The sequence below is a fragment of the Alosa sapidissima genome, chromosome 15 (genome assembly GCF_018492685.1).
Source record: "Alosa sapidissima isolate fAloSap1 chromosome 15, fAloSap1.pri, whole genome shotgun sequence".
NCBI classification, from domain to species: Eukaryota; Metazoa; Chordata; class Actinopteri; order Clupeiformes; family Clupeidae; genus Alosa; species Alosa sapidissima.
In genome coordinates, this window is record NC_055971.1 from 2,816,366 (window position 1) to 2,837,825 (window position 21,460).

The following is a 21,460-nucleotide window of genomic DNA, read 5'->3' on the forward strand; positions in this document are numbered from 1 at the left end:
GCCATCTTGCTGGTCTGGTCTTCGGCCTTCTTCTCCATCTTGATCTGGCGTAGATCTTCGCGCCCCGGGAGGGGCCCATCCCACTTCTGACCAATGTAGCGATCTCACCCTCAGACAAGATTCACCTTTGGCCAGGACGGCCATTTATTGGAACAGGAAGACTCAGACACGTACACAGACAACTACATAGGGCAACACCGGGGTAGTCTCAGCCGCACGTGCAACACACAACAAGGGTTCACCACACACATCAGCACGAGGATAAGCACATGAGGTACAACCAAAGAGACTAACACGCTAACAAATATGGTAAACGTAACTGCAACTATTATAACCGACATTACACATTCTAGCATTCACTCGCACTGCATTCTGGGAGACACTCATTCAACTTAAACATGTACATCCAATGACGCCACAATATGCTCTATATTTTGTCCAAATGATGTCTGTCTATCATCGTTGCACTCGGAGAAAACCAGAATGTTTAATTTGTCCTGCGTTTTAATTTGTCCTGTGTTTTTTCTACGGCTGCAAACGGGATTCACTCGCAGTTAACCAAATATTTCTTTATTAGGGCAGGGCAGGCATATTTCTGGCTATTAAATTATTTCTAAACCAGTCTGCTAAAGTCTGTAGTGTCTGTGTAGGGTTCCCAGATAGGAATTACCTTTGGACCGGATCCGCATAAAAGCCTCTAGATCCGGGCGTAGCTTACACACGGTTTCTGGCTATGGACCAGATCTGTGCCAGTTAGACTTTTCAGCTTAGCATTCCAATCCAAGCAGTGCTGTTTTTCTAACAGTCAGCAGATTTGGCCCAGATCCACTTACCACATCAGAACCAAAGCTTCCACAAAGACAGTTCACTGATGTGGCCCATATCTGTAATACGGACCCAGACCACCTCTAAACTTGGACTTGTTGCTAACGTTCTATGCATTTATTTCTCACGCTGGTTTACTGAACAGAGCTGAACGCGCCAAGTAAGTGAGGTCCGTCCGCTTGAGAAACATGATGCTGATTTGGCCCTCATCAGTACCACAGATTACAGCCACAGGCACCAGAAACCGTTGGAAAAGAGCATATAAAACTTTTGTGGGGGTGCCCATTGCCAATTCCTTATTAAATCCTGATTTGTTAAATCTTACAATTGAACACTCCCACGTAGCCTACACAAAAATGGTTAATTCACTAACAAAGTATAGGCTTGTCTTAAAATGGAAGATTCACAAAATAACTAAAATAAATACATTAGCAACTGTCCACTATCCAGGAGCAATGGTATTGCCATCGTGGGGAAAAAAACGTCGTGGGGGGTAAAAAACCGGCACTGGCGCACATAAGAAATGGATGCCAACATGGGTACGTATATTTCTTTTTAATACTATATTTCGTTGTCAATGGTGTGATTATGGTGAATATAGTGTGAAATATGGGACTATGAAAGTTTCTGCTTTAAGTTTTTGTTTGCCCCATGCCACTATTTGCTGTTAGCAGCTATTGTAAACATGCTAATTACCAATCATTTCGTTCGAAAATTCTTAAAACAACGATGTTTTTTAATACTTCAAAAGAACATTTGCTAAATGAATCTTACATTTTTCAGTAGCCATAGGTGTGTAGATTTGAACAAAATCTAGTTTGGTTCTTACCGGGGCTTTTTACTGCCTGAAATATCCAATTTTGAAATCACAAAATCAGTTTTGTGACCTGCTAAAATACATTTCGTGAGTCACCAGTTTGCGGAATGAATTAGCCAGTGGGTCCATTTAGAAGTGACACTTCATTCGCGCCTCCCATTATTCAGAGCTGCGTGACATGTATTGCAATTTTTCGCCACGAGGTGGCAGCTTAAGTCCGCTGTAGCATTGCCGGTAAACTGGGCAGCTGACTGCATTCAAAGGCTTTGCAGCGGCAGTGATTGGCAATGAGTGTGCATTCAAAGTCTATGCGCGTCTGTGCAAGTGAAACTGACAAACTCGTGTGTAGGCTAAGCAATGATATTTAAAACAATGAATGAAGTGGATTCCTGTTATGTTCATGAAAACAGTATAGCGATTGGACAGCCTAATTAATCGTGACTTGTTGTAGGCCTAACAGTAGCTCATATCGTAGCAAATACATGTTTTAAGTTTCACTCGCCTCGCTGGAGTGCGCGCATAGGCCTATGCCTACTTGCCCGTCCAAATAGAGGGGCTTTCCTTTGTTTCACGGAGCTCTGTGATTAACGGGAGGCGCGAATGAAGTGGCCACTTCTAAATGGACCCACTGGCCACTTCATTCCGCAAACTGCTGACTCACGAAATGTATTTTAGCAGGTCACAAAACTGATTTCGTGATTCTATAGTGCATTTCGTGACACATAATTAATTAAGTATAGCCTATGCTACAGTAGGTTACGAACAATCAATCAATGATGCCACTATATAGCTACACAGAGACAAACTAAGATGATAATAAATCAAACAGGCAAGATAACATACCACTTTTTCCCGCTTGTGGACCAGAGGCACAGCTTATGGTTTATTTCGTGGGTAAACTTTACATTACATTACATTTAGCAGACACTTCTTGACCAAAGTGACTTACATATGTCAGCTATATTACAAGGGATCACATTGTCCCCGGAGCAACTTGGGGTTAAGTGCCTTGCTCAAGGGCACAACGGTGGAAGCTGGGAATTGAACCGACAACTTTCAGGCTACTGCACGCTAGCCCAGCTCCTTAACCACTACACTACCACCGCCCACTCGTGTGTAGGCTAACTTAAAGAGAAGATACCGCATATCTTTCACGATGATCTTTCACGACTCATTCATTCATTTACAAATCCCAACGACTAACAAGTGAGGCTATGACGTGCGTGATTGAATTGAAAGACAAAAAACATTTTGAATCAATACATTCGAATAATTAAAACTAGTGTCCTAATCTATGTGTCGAGCGGGATCAATCAGTCAAAAGATTTTCATTTAAACGTGATACTTTTCTATCCAGCTATAAAACGATCTCTGAATCTCAAGCAGGGAGTTTCTTGTAAATATCTCCTGTGCACTTGTGAATTAAATATTACCATGGGAACTGCTCTATTAACACGCATGTTGTATGTTAGAATATTCCAGCCGTAAATTACTTGCGCCCGAGCTGTTGGATGTTGGATGATCAATATTTTTATTTTTTTTTACAGTTTACCTGTGGTTTTTATACAATGTGACTATGCTTCACGATAGGGGTGTCATGTTTCATGGGTCTAACAATACAATTAGTTTAAGCCCACGTTCGGTTATTTTTTACCGATCAACATTTCATCACTGATTGAAAATAAAGAAAGGGTGAATAATAAATTATATTTAGCATAATGTAAACCGATATTGTTATATATTAGGCCAAAAGAGAGGCAGAATCGAATCGTGCAATGCATGCTGGGTAATAAGTAAACTCATTCCTCGCCATGAACTCCCATTGCTAGAGAGTTTAAAGCACAATATAGCAATGTTATACGTGTAACCCAGGCTTGGATGTATATGGCATTCAAAATAAAGTGTTTGTACTAGGGCTGTCAAAATAACTGATTAATTTCGATTAATTAATTTGAGAAAAAATAACTGATTAAAAAATAGCGCCGTATGATTCCGTATGACCTTTGACCCCCAAGCCGTTCTAGTCAGTAACCATTAGACTGTAAAATGAAGGAGAGAGAAGAAAATGTGCTGCCTAGATCATTAATTGGAACGTTTGCTTTTAAAAAAACGCCTGATGGTGTTGATAAAAATAAAGTTAAAGTCCTCTGCATTGTCTGCAGCAAGGAATTTGCATATCACCGGAGTTGGTCAACTCTAAAGTCGCACATCAATGCAAAGAAATAGTGTTGATATTGAGGGGAGTGTTAATTTATTTTCATTGTGTCCCCTAGGTTATATCTGTGGCCTGAAAAAAACACTTCCCGAAACACCTTTTGAATTTATTTCCTCTGCATATTAGGTCATATCATAGATTATTATGGCCATTATTTGAACAGTGAAGATAATAATAAAATAGTTTTTGAACTTTAATGTCACTAATGCTGATTATTCAATGATTCATTTGAATTTAAATACTTAAGATACTCAAACAGTGTACAAGTTGGCTGTACAGGAAGGTTTGTTTGCTTACCCAGGCTTTTTTCATTGTAAATTAAATTATTTCTTCCATTTCTTTTCCAGATGCTGCACACATGTGGTCAACTTGTGAGATGAAGGTATAATACATAGAATTAACATTGCTCAGCTTCTCAAATTCCAACATTTAATTTTCAAAATCTTCCAAATACATAAACAACACAGGTAATGAGTTTCTTTTTGTACAATGAATAGACGCAAGACACTTGTTTCCAATTCGGCATTAAGGAGGAGAGCAAGGGTGGACCTAAGCAGAACGTTAGGGGGAGTTGGTGAGGTCACTGTCCCTCCCAAAGATCTTGCAGAGTTTCCTGAAGATGTAGAACCAGCAGATGAACCAGTAGATGAAACAGTTGGCTTAGATCCTATAGCTGCTGTAGGTCCTGTCTCAGAGGGAAGTTCTGATGACAATGAGAGAGTCTGGGAGATATGTCTGATTGCGAGGAATCTGAAAACCTTACCAATCACCTTTCAAATTGGGCATTAACTTATGGAATTTCCCATGTAGCCCTCACTGCTCTCTTGGCCATCTTAACGGTTTACCATTCTGATCTACCAAGGGATGCCAGAACCCTTTTAGGGACAAAAACAGTGTACTCTGTTAAAACATGTGTGAATGGTTTGTATCATTACTTTGGCATTGTTGAAGCCTTAGGAAAGAGCCTATCCCAGTGGAAGGACAACTTGGTTGATGGTTGCTGTTTACAGCTTCAAATGAATATTGACGGACTGCCTCTATTCAAGAGTTCCAGCATGCAATTATGGCTGATTCTGGGTCTCCTAGTTAGTGTTCCGATGAAGGAGCCAGTTGTGATGGGGCTGTTTTCAGGCAAGAAGAAACCCATGTCCACAGAATTACTAACAGATTTTGTCTGTGAACTGTCCCAACTCCAGGAAGGGTTTAACTTTGAGGGGAAAAGGTTTAGAATGAGGTTGCACTCAATTATCTGCGACACACCAGCTAGATCATTTGTCAAAAACACAAAGTCTTTTAATGGATATCATGGCTGTGACAAATGCACTCACAATGGTGTGTACATCAACAATCGAATGACTTCTCCCCTACCGAATAGCACCCTGAGAACTGACGCCTCATTTTCTGACCAGCTAGATGAAGACCATCACCTAGGTCCCCACCCCTTTATGGGCTTAGATGTTGGGATGGTCTCTCAAGTACCTCTTGATTACATGCACTTGGTGTGCCTGGGTGTGGTGAGACGGCTTATTCATCTATGGCTAAAAGGCCCATTGACTGTACGTCTACCATCCAGAGATGTGAACAAAATCTCTGATGAACTAGTTAACATGAGGCCATACATTCCTAAAGAATTTGCCAGAAAACCAAGGTCACTAAAAGAAGTTGACAGGTGGAAGGCGACGGAATACCGTCAGTTTCTTTTATATACTGGTCAAGTGGTGTTGCGAGATGTTCTGAGTGATGCCATTTACTCCAACTTCCTCCTGCTATCCACTGCAGTGTCCATCCTGGTATCTCCAAGCCTTTCGTCAACACACAGTGACTATGCCAACAGCCACCTCCATTCATTCGTTGGTCATTTCAATGATATATCTATGGAAGAGATCAAGTTGTTTACAATGTTCTTGGATTGACCCATTTAGCACAAGATGCAAAACATTTTGGCAGTTTAGACAACATCTCTGCGTTTCCATTTGAAAATTTCCTAGGCAAACTTAAAGATTTGTGCGCAAACCTTCATATCCTTTGGCTCAGATAATTAGAAGACTCTCAGAAGAGTCTTCATGCCACCAGGAACCAAAAACTGTATCACAGTTCAGAAAAGAGCATTGTCGTGGCCCTGTGCCAGTTGGAATGATGGTTTGTCATCAATATGATGAAATCCAAATGGACAAATTCACTGTCCAGTGACAATACATTTCTCATTTGTGGCAATGTGTGCAGCATTCAAAACATCATTCAGTGCCAGGATGATATTTACATTGCCTACAACTAGGGGTGTGAATCTCTCATGTAAAAGACGATACGATTCGCATCTAGATACATGGGCACGAATCGATACAAGAAAAGATACATGTTTATAAAAAACGATTCAGTGCGATTCGATGCGATGCGATTCGATGCAATTCGATGTAGTTCAAGAATGGAAAGCATTCTGAAAGATTTTTTTATCATTTGCTCATGGTGCACATCAATTTTATATGATCAATTATCATGGTCATGGTTGTCAATTAGTCAAAAAAAAATGTGTGAATATGATTATCTAAACTGAGGTTTGTTTCATATACTGTATTGAAATGAAAAAAGAATAGTCTACATTTCAGTCAAACGCAGCAGCCAAATACAACATAAAAATACATTTTTATAGACTTTCACAGATTTTATAGAGTTATAGGCCTATCTGATTGTTTTCATGGAGCTTGTTGAGGTAAGACGATACCAAAATAAAAGTGCTTAAGAAACTCTTGGCCTTTTCTCATATAGCCTAGCCTACCCTACAAGAATAAAATAGGCCTACAAATCAATGAACTCTCTGGGCTTATTTTGTTCCAACAGTAGACCTAATGCAGAAACCTATAATGCCACAAGTCTGAGTGAATATGAACAAAATCATTGGCTAATAATTTGTGCATCGTTTTAGCATGGGCCAAATTATTATTTAACATTAAGGAAATCCCTTCATCAAAGGTAAGACTACTCTACAGACTATCATTGCTGTTTAGGAATGCTGTGTTTAAAGTGTTTAATTTCGCGCTGGATTTCGAAAAACAAAAACCGACCGAGTGCAAGTTGTCACATGGTTAAGTTGCAGTAGATGTACTGCATTACCCACAATTCCGTACCACGTATAGTTTCAAAACCGGAAGTGGGATGAACACGCTGCTTGGAACGTAAATGAGAGTATGAGCGAGCAGAAAACGTTGTTAACCGATTCATAACAAGTAAATCGATATAACGACCGGTTCATTTCAGTTTTATTCCGATACAGGGCTTCACGTATCGATGTAGCCGTATCTTACACGTTAAAAACGGATACCGATACGTATCGGTTCATCTTTACACCCCTGCCTACAACCAATACAAGGCCACTAATCCATTCTTCACATACCCTATGAATTCTAGATTCTTAAACATTGTTACATCATCAGTGATGGATTCCGAAATTAGATTTACAAAAATTGTAAATTTAAGTAAAAAATGTCTGGCTCTGCCTTACAGAGGAACAACTGTGTTTATCCCCTTATTCCACACCAAGGATTAAAACCTAAAAACTGTATTTTCTAATCAAGTTCAAATCAAATTCAAATCAAGTTTGAGTATGTTTTTCCTGTTTCCAGTTACTACAATCAGTTCACAAGGTACGTGTGTGTGTGTGTGTGTGTGTGTGTGTGTGTGTGTGTGTGTGGGAGGTTAGGATTAGGAGTAGATTTGTTGTCCACAGCGTCCTCTCTAAGGGCCTTTGCGACCAAGCCCTGGCTCTCCTCTGGCTGCATCAGCTTGTTCACCTGGCTGTTATTGGACGAGCAACTTCGAGAGAGAGAGAGAGAGAGAGAGAGAGAGAGAGAGAGAGAAAGGAGTGGGGTGAAAACAAATGTGAGGAGGTGAAGAGGGATTTTATGTGGAGAACTGCAAGACAGGTCCATGGCATAGTGGACATATAAAGTGCTACCTAAAATGCTGAAAGTCAGATGTGTGTCAACAATCTAACCTGTAAGACAATTGATCACTGCTGTTCAAATTGTATTTTTATTTGTTACATTTTCATTAGAAATACTGTGGAGTTCTTTTTACCAAAGAAGACACCGTAAATGGCTTAAGGAGGGGAAATGCTATTGGCTAGGCTTCCTTTCTGATGAAAAAAATCGCAAGGCTGGCATTAGATGCGAGGAGCCAGGCCCTGGATGGAAACTATTTGATGTCCGGGTCCTATTTCAGAAAGGTTGGTTGGTTTTTGGCCATTTTTGCAATTACTTGAGATTTTCTTCATAACCCACTCACAGCCACTTTGTTGAAAGCACAGATATGAAAATTAAACATGTCAATCATTTGTGGAATGGACAGGGCTTGAAAAACCTATCCTATCATTTGAGAGACCAGTATTTCCCATTCGACATTGAGCACAACCACTTGATTGACGTACAACTGTCCAATTGGGAATGCTGGTCTCTCAAGTGATAAGAGGATATAAAATGGCCAAAAAAAATACATACTTTATCTTTAATTAACCAAATGTTGGTCAGCATTTGTTCAATTAGTGTAAAGAATATTTGTCCATAAATATGTTTTGTGCCATGCCATGTATAATTTCTGTATTCCCTCATCTAATTAGACGACTACACTGCGGCCACCCTAAAATTAAAAGAATACCTAAAAGATGGAACTGAATGCCTACAGTCTGAGTCTGAGGAGGAGTCAAAACGACGACGCAAAGAAAAGTATGCAATGGAGAAATGGAGTATACGAGTCACACACACACACACTATTTACCAGCAGCATTGTATCATTAGGAGGCCACTGGCACCAACTTGCCCGCAAATGGCCTTGGCATGGCCTGGCCCGATAGTCTGAACACAGCTAATGAGTGAAAGAGGAGTGAATTTTGAATACAGTACCCTCCAGAATTATTGGCACCTCTGCTAAAGTTGACTAAAAACCGGTATTAAAAATGATCTGTTGGTGATTTAGCCTCTGTGTCACTTTATTTTCGTACCTTAGTGAAAAAGAAAGTCATGAACTACTTCTGAAAGTTCAAAGACACTCTAATTAACTTAAATAAATTGAAATTAGATAGGAAAATGCTTCTGTAAGGTTTTGTAACTTTTCTAAGGGTGCCAATATTTGTGAGCAGCGTGTTTTTGTTAAAAATATGTATTTCTTTGAGATTTTCCTTTTTCTCAGAATACATTTGCTTCCCTTCAAGGGTGGATTTTTCCTCATTGTTTTCATTGTGAGATTACAATAAATCACCAACAGATTATTTGTTAGACCTGTTTTTAGTCAACTTTACTAAAAGTGCCAATAATTCCGGAGGGTACTGTACATTTTGAACTTTTTTGAGATGAACTGTAATTTCTCTTCTGTCAGTTCTAGATATGACAGCGATTATGAGCCCATAGTGGTGTCCAAAAGAACTGTGTCTGCTAAATATCCCCAAAATCCTCCATTACCTCCAGTACCCTCTATACCACCACTCCCCAACTGTAAGTCTATTTTCTTTATGTCTATTTTGTACATGTTTCAAAAAGCCCTTGTTAAATTCCATAGCTTTTATTCAAAATGGGCAGATGAACAGGGTTTCAATTACGGTTAGTGACAGTCACTGCAGTTGACTATTTAACAATAACTACAGCACTATTCAGAGTTTACTTATCCACAGGATGTAGCCCTTTCCATTGAAAGGTTTAATTGAAAACCAAATCATCTTTACTCTATGTTGTGAATATATTTTACATATCTTCCATAAGGTGAAAATTATCAGGAGCAGAATACGCTCACTGACATTAGCTGGAGCATAAGGAAGGAGTCAGCATTAGACTCAGTGTCAGGCCCAAGCATGGGTAGGTAGATCAGTCTTTCATGTTGTCACCTTTACGGAGGGGCAATAATTATAAAAGTCACTGTACTCTTTTAATGTAAGTGCTCTTACATTAAAAAATCTGTTTCCATTTCTTGTCTTTTCCGCTAAAAATAGGCAATGGGTCTTTAGTGAGTCCAGCTCAGCACTCAACTGAGCACTCATTCACACAGGCATTCAACCAAGGGTCCCCCTGTGACTTCTTCCCTGAGCTGACTACATTTCCTGGTCATTATTTACCTTTTTCTCCATTAGATGGTGACAGTAGGAAGCAGGGCTTCCTATTCAGGCCCTCCTTTCGAATAGGTAATGGGACTGGCCCCATTAGATGCACAGGTAAGACTGATGTACACTGTAGAAAGAAAGGTTTTGAACAACTCACTTTGTTTTTTCTGCTCACCGCCATCTTGCCAGTCAAGGAGTGAGTTGTCCAAAACCTTTCATTTTAGTAAACTATGTGTACACAAACAATGTTCTCAATGCGCAAGTTCATGTGTAGAGACACTGATGATACTTTGATCAAAGTTTCATGTTGTGTCGAGTTTGACTCGATCATGTATTAAAATAGTAGTGCCCTGTGATTGGCTCGTTGTGTTTGGGGGCGTGGTTTAGCCATAGGTCAATTGTTACCAGGCCCATTTACAGGGACAGATGTTCAGTGCAAATGCAATAAATAAACAAATATATGAAACCTATGGTCACCTGCTTAGGTGCACCACACAATTGCCAATTCATTATGCAATTAATAATAAAAACATATTTGGCAAAATTGACAATGCCACGTAAATATGTATTCAAAATGAAATCCTACATTGAACTTAAAGGAGAATTCCGGTGTGATTTTGACCTAAAGTGTGTTGAAACATGATACCGAGTGTGAACGTATGTCTCATAGCTCATTTCGGCTTGTCCCCTGCACTCAGAAATCTGGCGCTAGTTAGCCAATGCAACTTTTGAAAACTTTGAAAAAGTTGCAGTATAAATTAACTAGCTAGCGAAAGTCATCGGCACAGTTTTTAGTGGCAGGCTAACACATACTGATGACTTGCGCTAGCTTAGCACTTGCGAACTCTGCAACTAGGGCGTTCGTACAGCGCTGGGAACGTGAGGTTTTTTTTTTTTTTTTTACATTTTAAACTTTCATGGTTTTCACATATTGTTGGTGCAAAAATAGGCTACCTGAAATACATAGGCTGTTTTCATCCATGGGTTTCTAACCCCTCTTCCGTCCCAGATACATTTTAATGTTTATCTATGCTCAGTGGTCATACGGTGCAGTGGACTCACGTCCCCCAGCCCCGCTCGCTGTTGTTCAGCAGCTGCTCTGAGCGTAGTCTCCACGAAAAGACCGTTGCTAATCAAATACGAAATATATATATAGGCCTAAACAGGCCTCACACGCAGAATCTGTTTTGTGATTGGTTGGATTTTCGCGATGTGCATATGTTGTTCACGTGATGTGCACTTGATAAAATCGTCCTTGATAAAATGACATGTCTTGTTGCCTAGCATTTAATGTTCCTATTGATCATCAAAAAAATCATTACAACCAATGCTGATGTGGTAGTGTTTTTTTTTTCCCCAACCAGTCTCCTATTGCTTCTAACAGTGGGCTAAATCTGCTTAATAATAAAATAGGCTCATAAGGACATTTTCTTAAAATACCAGAAGAAACCAAAACACCAGAAATGGGCTCGTTTTTTATTTAAGCAGTATAGCATGAGTGTGAGTGGCCTATAGTCTACCCGGGGTTGTAGTTTTTTTTTTTACTTGTGTGTGGGGGGGACATATCAGGTCATGGGGGCTCAAAAAAGGTTGAGAACCACTGAACTAGAAGGACTGGAGGAAATGTGTTGAGAACGGTCTCCACTGATACGAAATGACGTCCTATGTCCAAAATCCTGAACCACCCCTTTAATGTCAACCAAGATGGTTTGGAAGGAAGCTCAACATTGTATCAATGTCATCTTAGGCTATCTGGGTTGATGTAGCGCATTCCATACACAATGATATGTGCTCAATAATAAAAGCAAATAAATTACGGTCACCTACCACTTAGACGACTGGGGATGAGCAACAGCTTGTCTGACGATCCTTGTGTCTTCGAGGATAGTGCACTTGGAGCCTGCCCATAGGATGCCCTACAGTACAGTGCACACTAACGTATAATCTTTTTCCATAGGAGCAGTACGCACTGGCAGGGCCGTTTCAAGGAATTTGGGGGCCCCAAGCAAAATGGACATGGAGCCCCCACTCCCCCCCGCACAGCCTACAGGAACCACAGCATACAGTAGCCATACAGTTTAAGTTCACCCACACTTTATATAAATAAAAAATGTTGACAGTGCAAATACTGCTGTTGCATATATATACTGTGCATTAGTTTTGAACATTTTGAAAAAAAATATGAAATTACCTGTAAAGTACGTTGACCATTTCACTGTTAGCATATTGGAAAAGGTCATTAACAGCTCAGCTCAGTGAGAGAAATTCACTCTACCTTCATCAATGGAGGTATCCTTAGTAAGGCTGAGGGCTGAGAAATTTAAGCAAAGCACCTTGAGGGAGAAAGAAAAGATATGTTAGCATTTCCATATTTTGATATTTAGAAGGGATGCAGCTGTTTCACAACTACCAATGCTTACTGTAAAAACATCCCAAGCTAATGTTATACATTGACCTAGGCCTACTTGTAGCTTAACATAGCATTTAAGCATTCTGCTGTTTGAGAATTAGACAGACGCACCTGGTGCTTTAAAGACAGTAAACAGCTGGCGTGCATGAATACTGCTAGACATGAATGTTCCAGTCTGCTTTGATGCACGGAATTTATCTTGTGGTTTTCCTAACCCCCATTTGGTAAATAGATTATCACGGTCGAACAGTTAGTATAGCAGAGTTAAGCTATGCCACTTTCATCAAAACCTATTAACAAGCTATAGCATTGTTATGTCATTAAATACGATAAACAATGATTCTGGAACAGATCTGCGTCTTCCTTATCCAGTTAATAAACATATTACAGTATGTAACCATATTCCGTCCGTTCGAAAAAAAAAGTTGCGCTAACTGTTCTAGTTTGTTACAAGCAGCATGGGCCGTCAGGCAGGTAGTTAACAAAAATGTTTTTGCTAGGCTAGCCTTCCTGCTGCGACATTACACCATTTGTACAAGACAAGTAGAGCTATTTTATCCAGTGTAATTTACCACTTACCACTATCTATCGTCAGCGACTACTGAGAGGGGCCTCCTTGAGGGGGATCGCGGTATTGCCGGTAACAGTGTCATTGCACTACTGCATTGACTATCAAAGGGGCGCTCACAGTTTGTCGTTGCATTTTATCCTTAACCAGTCGTTGTCTTGGGGCCCCTGGCCAGCTCGGGGTCCCAAGCAATTGCTTGGTTTGCTTGCCTTCTAGCGACGGGCCTGCGCACTGGCGCATGACCGGGAGGGGGGCCGTAGCAAGCGCCAGCGCGAAGACCTAGAAGAAGCCAGCTAAATTTTGGATTTTTTTTTTTGTTCATGTTTTGAATGGAGGGGGGCCGTAGCAAGCGCCAGCGGCAAAAAAGAAGCCAGCTAAATGTTGAATTAATTGTTTTATGTTTATGAATTGTTTCATGTTCATGTTTTAAATAAAGTTTTTTTTTTAATGTAAACATTTTCTTCGATTCTGATTGGGTATTGGGCTATGATAGCATGCGTAGGCTAATCTTCTTATAGGCCTAAAGACCTACAGCAAGCGACATGTGGTATGATTGTTATAGGGCAATTCCACGCCTTTTTCTCATTTACATTCTTCAGCCAAAAATAGCAAATGCTCAAATTTCATGCAATCATTCACATCATAGGCCTACCATCACATTTTATTGCCGTTATAGATGTTACAAAAAATTAAATTTTCCATGGAATTGCCCTATATTCTGAAATGTATACTTTATGTGGATGTAGGCCTATGATTGCTTCTGACTGTAGGGTAATTAAATATAAGGTAGCCTAAACACACGATAGACTAAACATCACGTAGGCTAACTATAAATGCCAAAAATAAGGCATATAGCTGGCATCGATCTGGTACGCGGATCCAAGCCGCTCCTGTACGGGACTGGGCCAGCGATGCTCCATTTCCAGATCAGATCCGTGAAACGGAGCCTGACCACTTCTTGGCCGATGTGCGTTCGGACGCTGGACCATGTCCGTTTAACGGATCAGACGCGGATGGAATGTTAGATGTGGGCCAGCTCCACCCCAGTGTGGTTTTACTGTTTTGGTACAAGAGTGGGCCAGCGCTGACCCATCTCCGGTGCAGAGCCATGAAACGAATCCTGACCACTTTTGGCCCGTTGTGCGTTTGGACGCTGGACCATGTCCGTGAGATGGATCTGGGCCGAGTTGCATGGTAGGTGTGGGCCAGATCCATGTGTGGTTTTGCTATCTGGGTTTTCCAGGCTCCATTTCTTTTTACGAGACACCCTGCTCACTTGAGCCATCTACCGGTTGTTTGGGTTGTTGCAGCGTCTCACTGGAAAAATACAAATTAAAGTCGCGTGGACCGCGAGTGAAGCTGGCCAAGTCGAAGCACTGCCCATTGTAATATTAGTGCTAGATAGACTTCCATGCATACTACAAGATCACTGGGTCATGTCGTGTAAGGCAGTGTTTTTCATCCTTTTTTGTGCCATGGCACACTTTTGACACTTAAAATGTCCCACGGCACACTAACATCCTGTGTGAAGAAAAAATAAACATACCATAGCCTAACATTTCAAATAATACACAGATTTGGCCTTATTATGGCTTCTATGCAAGACCTGCTCAATAAAACAAGCGCCCTCTGATTCATTTGTAGGTGACTATATCTAATTTAACTGTTGTTATGAACTGGATATGTGATGATTCTGTGAATACTGGATATGGGGCCCCCCTTGTACAATGCCTGCATACCACAAATAGTGCAATCATACAATCAATGAGAGCATGTGGTTATAAATTATTTGATGCAACAGTTGCTTTTCTGGACCAGTGATCGACATTTGGGTAATTTTCTGCGGCACACCTGATGATCTCTCACGGCACACTAGTGTGCCCCGGCACAGTGGTTGAAAAGGAGCATGGTACTGCAAATAAACGGAAACATACAGCCTACATTGCAGAGCTACTTCAACTTTATTACTTCATGGTGAATAAATGTTACACTACCATGCACAGCCCTATGTTTTTCTGACGTGATGATGCCAGCAGATTAGCAGCGATTAGCTAAGTATGCTAACGTTACTTATCTACAAGTCTCCTCAAAAGGATAATCATAATTATACATAATGCTGAGAACAATAAACATACTTGTTTATCTTACTTACATTGAGTTAGCAGTGTGGCTTAATCTACAGATATGGTGGTGGAGCACTTCGTTATGGTTTGCTAAGGAGTAATTACTTAAGGAGCGATTTGTAGGATTGTTACCGAACGTTCTGTAGGCCAAAATCAAAACATGGTGAACGTTCTCGAGACTACCAGACGCGAGCCTCTTCTGGGTTGCCAGATGTAATGAGGACTTAGCTAAAGTTAGTTGATCTGCAGCTGCTTTAACGTTTCTCCAACCATGACCCAGCTACACATAACGGAAACCAGGGGCGTCGCTAGCTATTGAAAACATTCGGGGCTATAGCCCATAAGTTAGAGTCCTTTTTGTCCGGGGGTTCGGGGGTTTCCCCCCCGAGAGATTTTGAAAATCGGGCTGATGAACATGAAATTTTAACCTACTTTGAGAATGAAAAGGAAGGCCAATCGTAATGACTCACGTCACGGCATTCCGAATATTTTGATGTTTAGTGTAAGGAGAACGTCTCTTCTGCCAAAGTGCACCACATACAACACCCAAAATATGACATTAAAATAGCCTGTAGAATAAACATCGTCATGCGCCTCTGTCAAGTGCACAGGTGTGAGCGTTCGTCTCGGGATAAACATTTGGACGTCATCACCTTCAATTAATGGGCTATGGGTGCCTTGAAAGCAATGCATTTGGGTTGTGTATCACAAACTTTTGCCCAAAGAAAAAGTTCCATTCTGTCAAAATCAAGCCCAGCATGCATTGCTTGGAAGCCCCCTCAAACGAGGTCAGGTTTACCATATTTACTGCACATGTGACCATGATTCAATAGTAAATCACGATATATTGAAACTGCAGTCTTGTTTATTACCGCGATGTATTTCAAATGATCACTGAAAATATAATATTGGACACAGTTACTGGATTGGTGAAGGGGAATAGCTTGATGTTAGGTATTATAGCCAAAGTCCGTCTGTGAAAACCGCTCGCTCCTCATTCCTTCAACTCTGCTCAACTTTTGCCGCTTGCTCCGCTCAACTCGCTGCTGAAGGTCACATTCGACCGTTTCTTGGAATTATACCAACGTCAGTGAATGAATAAGTCTGCACTGCTAACCTGTGGTAAAAAAGACTGGCGCAACTACTATACTGTCATGGAAAACATGTTTTGTTGGTGGTGAAGAATGTGATTCCATTCTACAGAACCAAACGTAAGTTAGTGTCTCTTTCTAGTTATTCAAACAAAGTGTCCTTCAAGTTAGTGAGGTGCAGTGGTAGCCTGCTAGCTAGTAACATCAGACCAGCATTGATCAACGTTGTCTTTGAGGGCTGCGTTTCACGAACCTGAGCTGATCGAAATGTCCTCCTGGGTTGCGGGAGATGATGGCACACTGTGAGTTTCCACTTCTTGTCCCTGCTCTGCCCTTTTCTTTTCTAAAGAAACTTCTAATATCCATTTGTCCTTCTGTACACTTATTTCGCTAAGGCTAGTTAGTAGAAGCACGAAATAGCAATGCGTAATAGCGTAGTGGAGAAGGTACTTGAAATTGTAACATTTTGCAACAAATTATTCTAAACCTGCCCAGATCACGTCAGATTTTCTTGCGCTGCTGTTAATGCACACAATGGACACAAAACACAAAAGTCTCTTCTACGGGGCTATTTATTTCATTCACAATTAGAGTTTTTGTTGTTGTTGACGGCCCATAGATCCGGGGCTATAGCCCCGAATGCCCAGGTCTAACGACGCGCCTGACGGAAACAGTGAAAACAAAACATAGTCTACCTCTCTAACCAACGTAACATATTTAGCTGAAGTTAGCGATGCAGATGAAGTTTAGCCTAGGCTACCTGTCCTGGAGAAATATGGCCAGCTCTGCGTCAGACTTGATATTCTTCGTTTAAACGAAGACGTCGCCATCTCAGGAAGCTCCTCCGATGTCCACTTAATTTGTTTCTTGTTTTAATTTTGGAAATGTGCCTGCCTCTAGTAGGCGTTCATGACTACAACTGACAGCAAGTTGACAGTTGGCCTTTGCTAATTTGGCAACACAAATAGGAGGACACGCCAGCCCATTATTAATACGCTATTCTAGAATTAATCGTTCAAAACATAAACGAAAATTCATGGGTTTTACGGGTTATAGTAATGTTGTCAAATAAGCCATTACTTCAATTCATCGTGTTTCCTTACTCTCTGATGACATATGGTGATCATTTTTGGAATGGTTACAATTTATTTTCCATTATTTCCTACATACTGGTCCTTTAAGTTAACCCTTTGCTTAAAATGGGGGAGAGCTGAGGATATAATTTAATTCTAATTTAACATAGTTACAGAAAGCATAATGAAGATTGAAAGCCATTATTCTGTGTATCGGTGTTGCCTTAATCCCATGTCGTTTGACCGTCCTTTTCAACTCGCATCAATAAATATAAATCCCATAAAACCTGACAAAAATCAACTGCTCCCAATGCATTTCTATGGAGCCGTAAGTTGAAGCTGTCGGAGTGTGTCTTAAGCTTGTTTGAGTTGTGATTCACTCGGATCTTTCACCCGTATCTTTAAATTAACCCATGAGTCGCGAGTCTCTAGTATCATTAACTCGGATCAGTTGAGTCCTACTACAATTCAATCTAAAACGATAAACAGCGCCACACACAAACCTCTTGCAAAATTAGCTAGCCTCCTAGCCCTAGCCATCGTAGCTGCCAAAAATGTAACAATTTCGTAGGCAACCACAACTCCACAAATCAACTCAAGCGACTGAGTGAGCAGGCAGTCCGAGTTAAGTCCGCTTGATACTGTAAGGCGTAAGCCATTGGTTTCCAAAGGAGATTTTATTTGTGTCGCCAGCATAGCCTATTGACAATTTATGTTGTAAATAGGCCTACCTTATAGGCCTACCTGTAGCTTAGGGAAGCTAACAGCTTTCTATTAGGATCTAGTTTGTTAGTTACAGTTTTGTCATAACTCCCTGATGCATTTTTGCATTTAGAGCGTGGATATCTCAATCGGAAAATTAAACAATTTCGGGCGCCTATGGACTAGGCTGGGTGAACCCAGCCTGATCTGCCCGCTATTTATTTTTTGATTTCTTAAAAGATTGAGCTTGGTCTGGTGAAAGCCAGACAAGCCATGGACCTCAGTTAGACAATGCAAGGGAACATGAATCAGCCTATATTTGCACGAACAACAACGGACAACAGCTCTTCAACTTTGGCCCATTAAAATGTGTATGAACAGTCTAGCGACGCATTTCATCAAGGCCCATTTGGACATGTCAGTTATTTGCACCACTGGTTAGATGTAAAACAGCATTTCGTTTCAGACTACTGTTACTTAATTTGTGCATTGACAATAAAGTAGGCTATCACATGAACTAAAGATGACTAAAATCTTATGCAGAAGAAGAAACATTCACAAAAAATTAGAGATGCACCGATATGGAATTTTAGGGCCGATAACGATAACCGATATTTATTGGTTTGTTGTGGCCGATACCGATACGATAACCGATAATATTACTCTTGAAAAAAAAAATATGTGAAAAGTGATTTGGGGAAAGCATTTAATAAGCATAATTTTATTGCAGTAATTTTACCTACCATCAAATGATGGACAGAACTCATAATAGTCCTCAATAGTACAGCAGTCAACAACATAACAGTAGCCTAGCCCTACATGTGTAGCTCCTTTAAGTGAACCTGACGTCAGTGAATTGCGAGTGAGTGGCTAAAGAGTTTGAATCGTTTTCATTTAGGACTAAACGCTCATAAACGGCTCAGCTTGGAATAAACTACAGTATAGCGACCAAATCAGAGTTTGTGAGGGAAACTTAGGGAAGGTTTAGTTTCTACTGCGGGTAACTGAATAAAGCTGCAACTCCTCAGACTGTATCTTATGTCCGTCTACTCTGTTGCGCACAACCTGCTGCAGCAGAAATGAAAGGCGTTAGCCCCGAAGGTTTTAATAACTTATTATAATGACCTGTCTGGAACTAAAGCACGAATGGTTAGCATATTTCTAGGTAATAATACAAAACCCAAGCTAAAGTAATGCAAATATAATACTAAAACACAACTTAGAACTAGGCCTACTTATGTACTCGTCCCACTAACGAGTTTGTTTATTTGTTTCCCCGACCAGCGCGGTAAAGTGCAAACACACCAGCACAAGACGGCTCTAGATAGGGCTGAGCTCCGCTCTGTTAAGGTTAAATGGCGGATCATTCACGAGAGGATTTTGAGCACAGATTCCCAAATGAACGCATATCCACAGATTTTGTTAGAGTGGTGAAATACATTCACATCGCTGACATTATATTGAGGAAAAAGTATAGCCAACCAAGCTCAAGTAGCTCAGTGTAGCAGGACGGACCCTACGTAGGCCTAAATTAGAACTTTAAAAAATATCGGCGCAAATTATCGGCCAGAATTCTGTTATCGGACCGATAATAATATTTTCCTTTTTTCACTTATCGGCTAATAATAGGCTATATCGGCCGCTGATATATCGTGCATCCCTACAAAAAATCCATCTATCCAAAAATGACCTTTGTTTTTGATAGCTGTTGAAAACGGCATGGAACTGACAGAGATGTTTTTGTTGATTTATTTTATTAATAAATAAATAAATAAATAAATAAATACATACATACATACATACATACATACATACATACATACATACATACATACATAAAAATATAACATTATGCTGATACCTTTTGCTTTTTTCCAAATACAATGTAGCCTACAGGTGTAAGTGACCTTTTATCAATCCAGTTGCAATGGATGAACTGTGATGAACTGCCCTACTTGTGATTGTTTAGAGATTTTAAAGGTTTTATAACAATGCTACAACTTCTTTGGCTATTCTACAATCTATTCACCTTTTCACCGCCAGTAGGCTACTTTCTGTGCAGCCGCACACACACACACACAGGAATGCCAAACAAGCATACACAAAAGTTTCAAGAGTGGGGGATGGAGTAAAAGATGGAGACACATTGATTAGTGTGATTTATTTTCGCAGAAAGGATGTACTGGACTGAGCGGCGGTCATATTTTGTACCGCTATGCGGTACATCTAGTAACATTGCTAATCATTGCTATCTCTCTTACCAGTTGCCAGTGTCTGTCTTTAAAAAAATCTGGAAGCTTGGCACATTTGGCAACATCCTCCTCCGATGTCTTCCTTTCTTTTTTTAACTGGCCTTTTCAGTCCCTCCGGGCCTCTTTATACCATCCATCCTCCCTGGCACTTATCGATGCAGTAGGGCCGGCCCGGCTATCGGTAGGCCTATCTGAGAAAACTTTTTGGAAAAGATGGGCTATATGGACAACCAACTCTTTTTGGGAGGGGAGAACTCCCTCACATGGTAGGCCACAACCAGGCTACAACCCATGCAGAGGCTACGATGTCAGGCATAGATTGCGGAACATAAGTAGCCTACGATAGACTAACATGACAAATGTCAATATGTTTTTCCTTGACCGGCCCAAAAGTGAAACGGCCCACCGGGAATTCTCCCGATTCTCCACCCCAGGCCTGAATCTATTCTGCAGTTACAAATCTATGCTACATGTACAAATCTCTCCTGAGTTACAAATGTTTCAGACAGATTTGACACTTCCTTGTTGAATATGGGTAATGGTAATGGTAATGCCAATGGTAATGCTCAGGTTTGGCAAGTCAATCAGAAATTCAAGTAGTGCCTACACCTTGTAGTGCATATTTATAATCATTGTTTATGATTAAATCCACATTATTGAATATAGCACATTTTTACACATATATTTTGCATAATATTTATACCATCACAGTTAGGCTATTTATGTAACTAACAACTACATTATCCATAATACAATGCTGATCTTGAAACAGAGATTTTTATAACATCACAATTACAACAATATGCCATGCTGTATGAACAAAACGGTATGATTTGTATTAATAGGGACTTCAGGTAGAATTTTGTTGGATTTGAGATGTCTTGAATACATCTTTACATTTGATACTCTTCCATAGACTAGAATTGTATTTGATACAGTGGCATTGAGTTACAAAGTTGTACTGAAATGGTTATTCACTCTGTTGCTATGTCTAGATATTTTAACTAAAAAACTATACATATATCCTTTAAATACATTTGCAAAGTGCAAAGTAAAATCGAGCTATTGGATTCAAGCAAACACAACCTCAACCACAATAATGTAAAAGATTAGAGGTATATGACTTGAAGCATTTTATGCCAACCTGAATACCACACATCACCACAATCATTGCATAAAATAAAGTATGTGAAAGTATATTCATACCTAAAGCCAAATTTATTTGCATGGATCATGTGCTCATGGGCTGCTGATTAGAACATTCTACTTGGCAACTATAAGATTCCAGCAACTATTTTTTCAAAT

At 40.2% G+C, this 21,460-nt stretch overlaps 1 protein-coding gene and 1 long non-coding RNA gene across 5 annotated transcripts; one reads left to right on the plus strand and one right to left on the minus strand.

The window, feature by feature from the left end:
- The first annotated feature begins 1,266 nt into the window (after positions 1-1,266).
- On the plus strand, positions 1,267-12,152 carry LOC121683580. Of its 2 annotated transcripts, XR_006022836.1 has the most exons (7): positions 1,267-1,364; positions 4,205-4,239; positions 7,906-8,076; positions 8,467-8,572; positions 9,222-9,337; positions 9,967-10,047; positions 11,894-12,152. XR_006022836.1 is itself a non-coding variant. In XM_042063249.1 (6 exons), exons 1-6 carry the CDS (start codon positions 7,456-7,458, stop codon positions 12,016-12,018), a joined length of 639 nt encoding a protein of 212 aa, XP_041919183.1. In that variant the 5' UTR covers positions 7,268-7,455; the 3' UTR covers positions 12,019-12,152. The 2 variants fall into 2 exon arrangements, 1 of the variants encoding a protein (XP_041919183.1); XM_042063249.1 differs by lacking the exons at positions 1,267-1,364; positions 4,205-4,239 and adding an exon at positions 7,268-7,495.
- Positions 5,122-16,433, minus strand: LOC121683585. 3 transcript variants are annotated; one of them, XR_006022841.1, is made up of 4 exons: positions 15,067-15,181; positions 12,128-12,269; positions 11,764-11,980; positions 5,122-5,729 (listed from the first exon to the last, which is right to left on the minus strand). It is a non-coding gene; the product is annotated as an uncharacterized LOC121683585 (long non-coding RNA). The 3 variants fall into 3 exon arrangements; XR_006022840.1 differs by lacking the exons at positions 5,122-5,729; positions 15,067-15,181 and adding exons at positions 7,090-7,664; positions 16,382-16,433; XR_006022839.1 differs by lacking the exon at positions 5,122-5,729 and adding an exon at positions 7,090-7,664.
- Between the last annotated feature and the right edge of the window lie 5,027 nt (positions 16,434-21,460).

Bases quoted from the DNA above. Each gene is read 5' to 3' on its own strand.
- LOC121683580 (XM_042063249.1), top strand. From the start codon at position 7,456: ATGTTTTTCCTGTTTCCAGTTACTACAATCAGTTCACAAG. The intron at 8,573-9,221 runs GTATGCAATGGA...CTCTTCTGTCAG, and splicing joins AAACGACGACGCAAAGAAAA to TTCTAGATATGACAGCGATT. The intron at 9,338-9,966 runs GTAAGTCTATTT...TTTCTCCATTAG, and splicing joins TATACCACCACTCCCCAACT to ATGGTGACAGTAGGAAGCAG.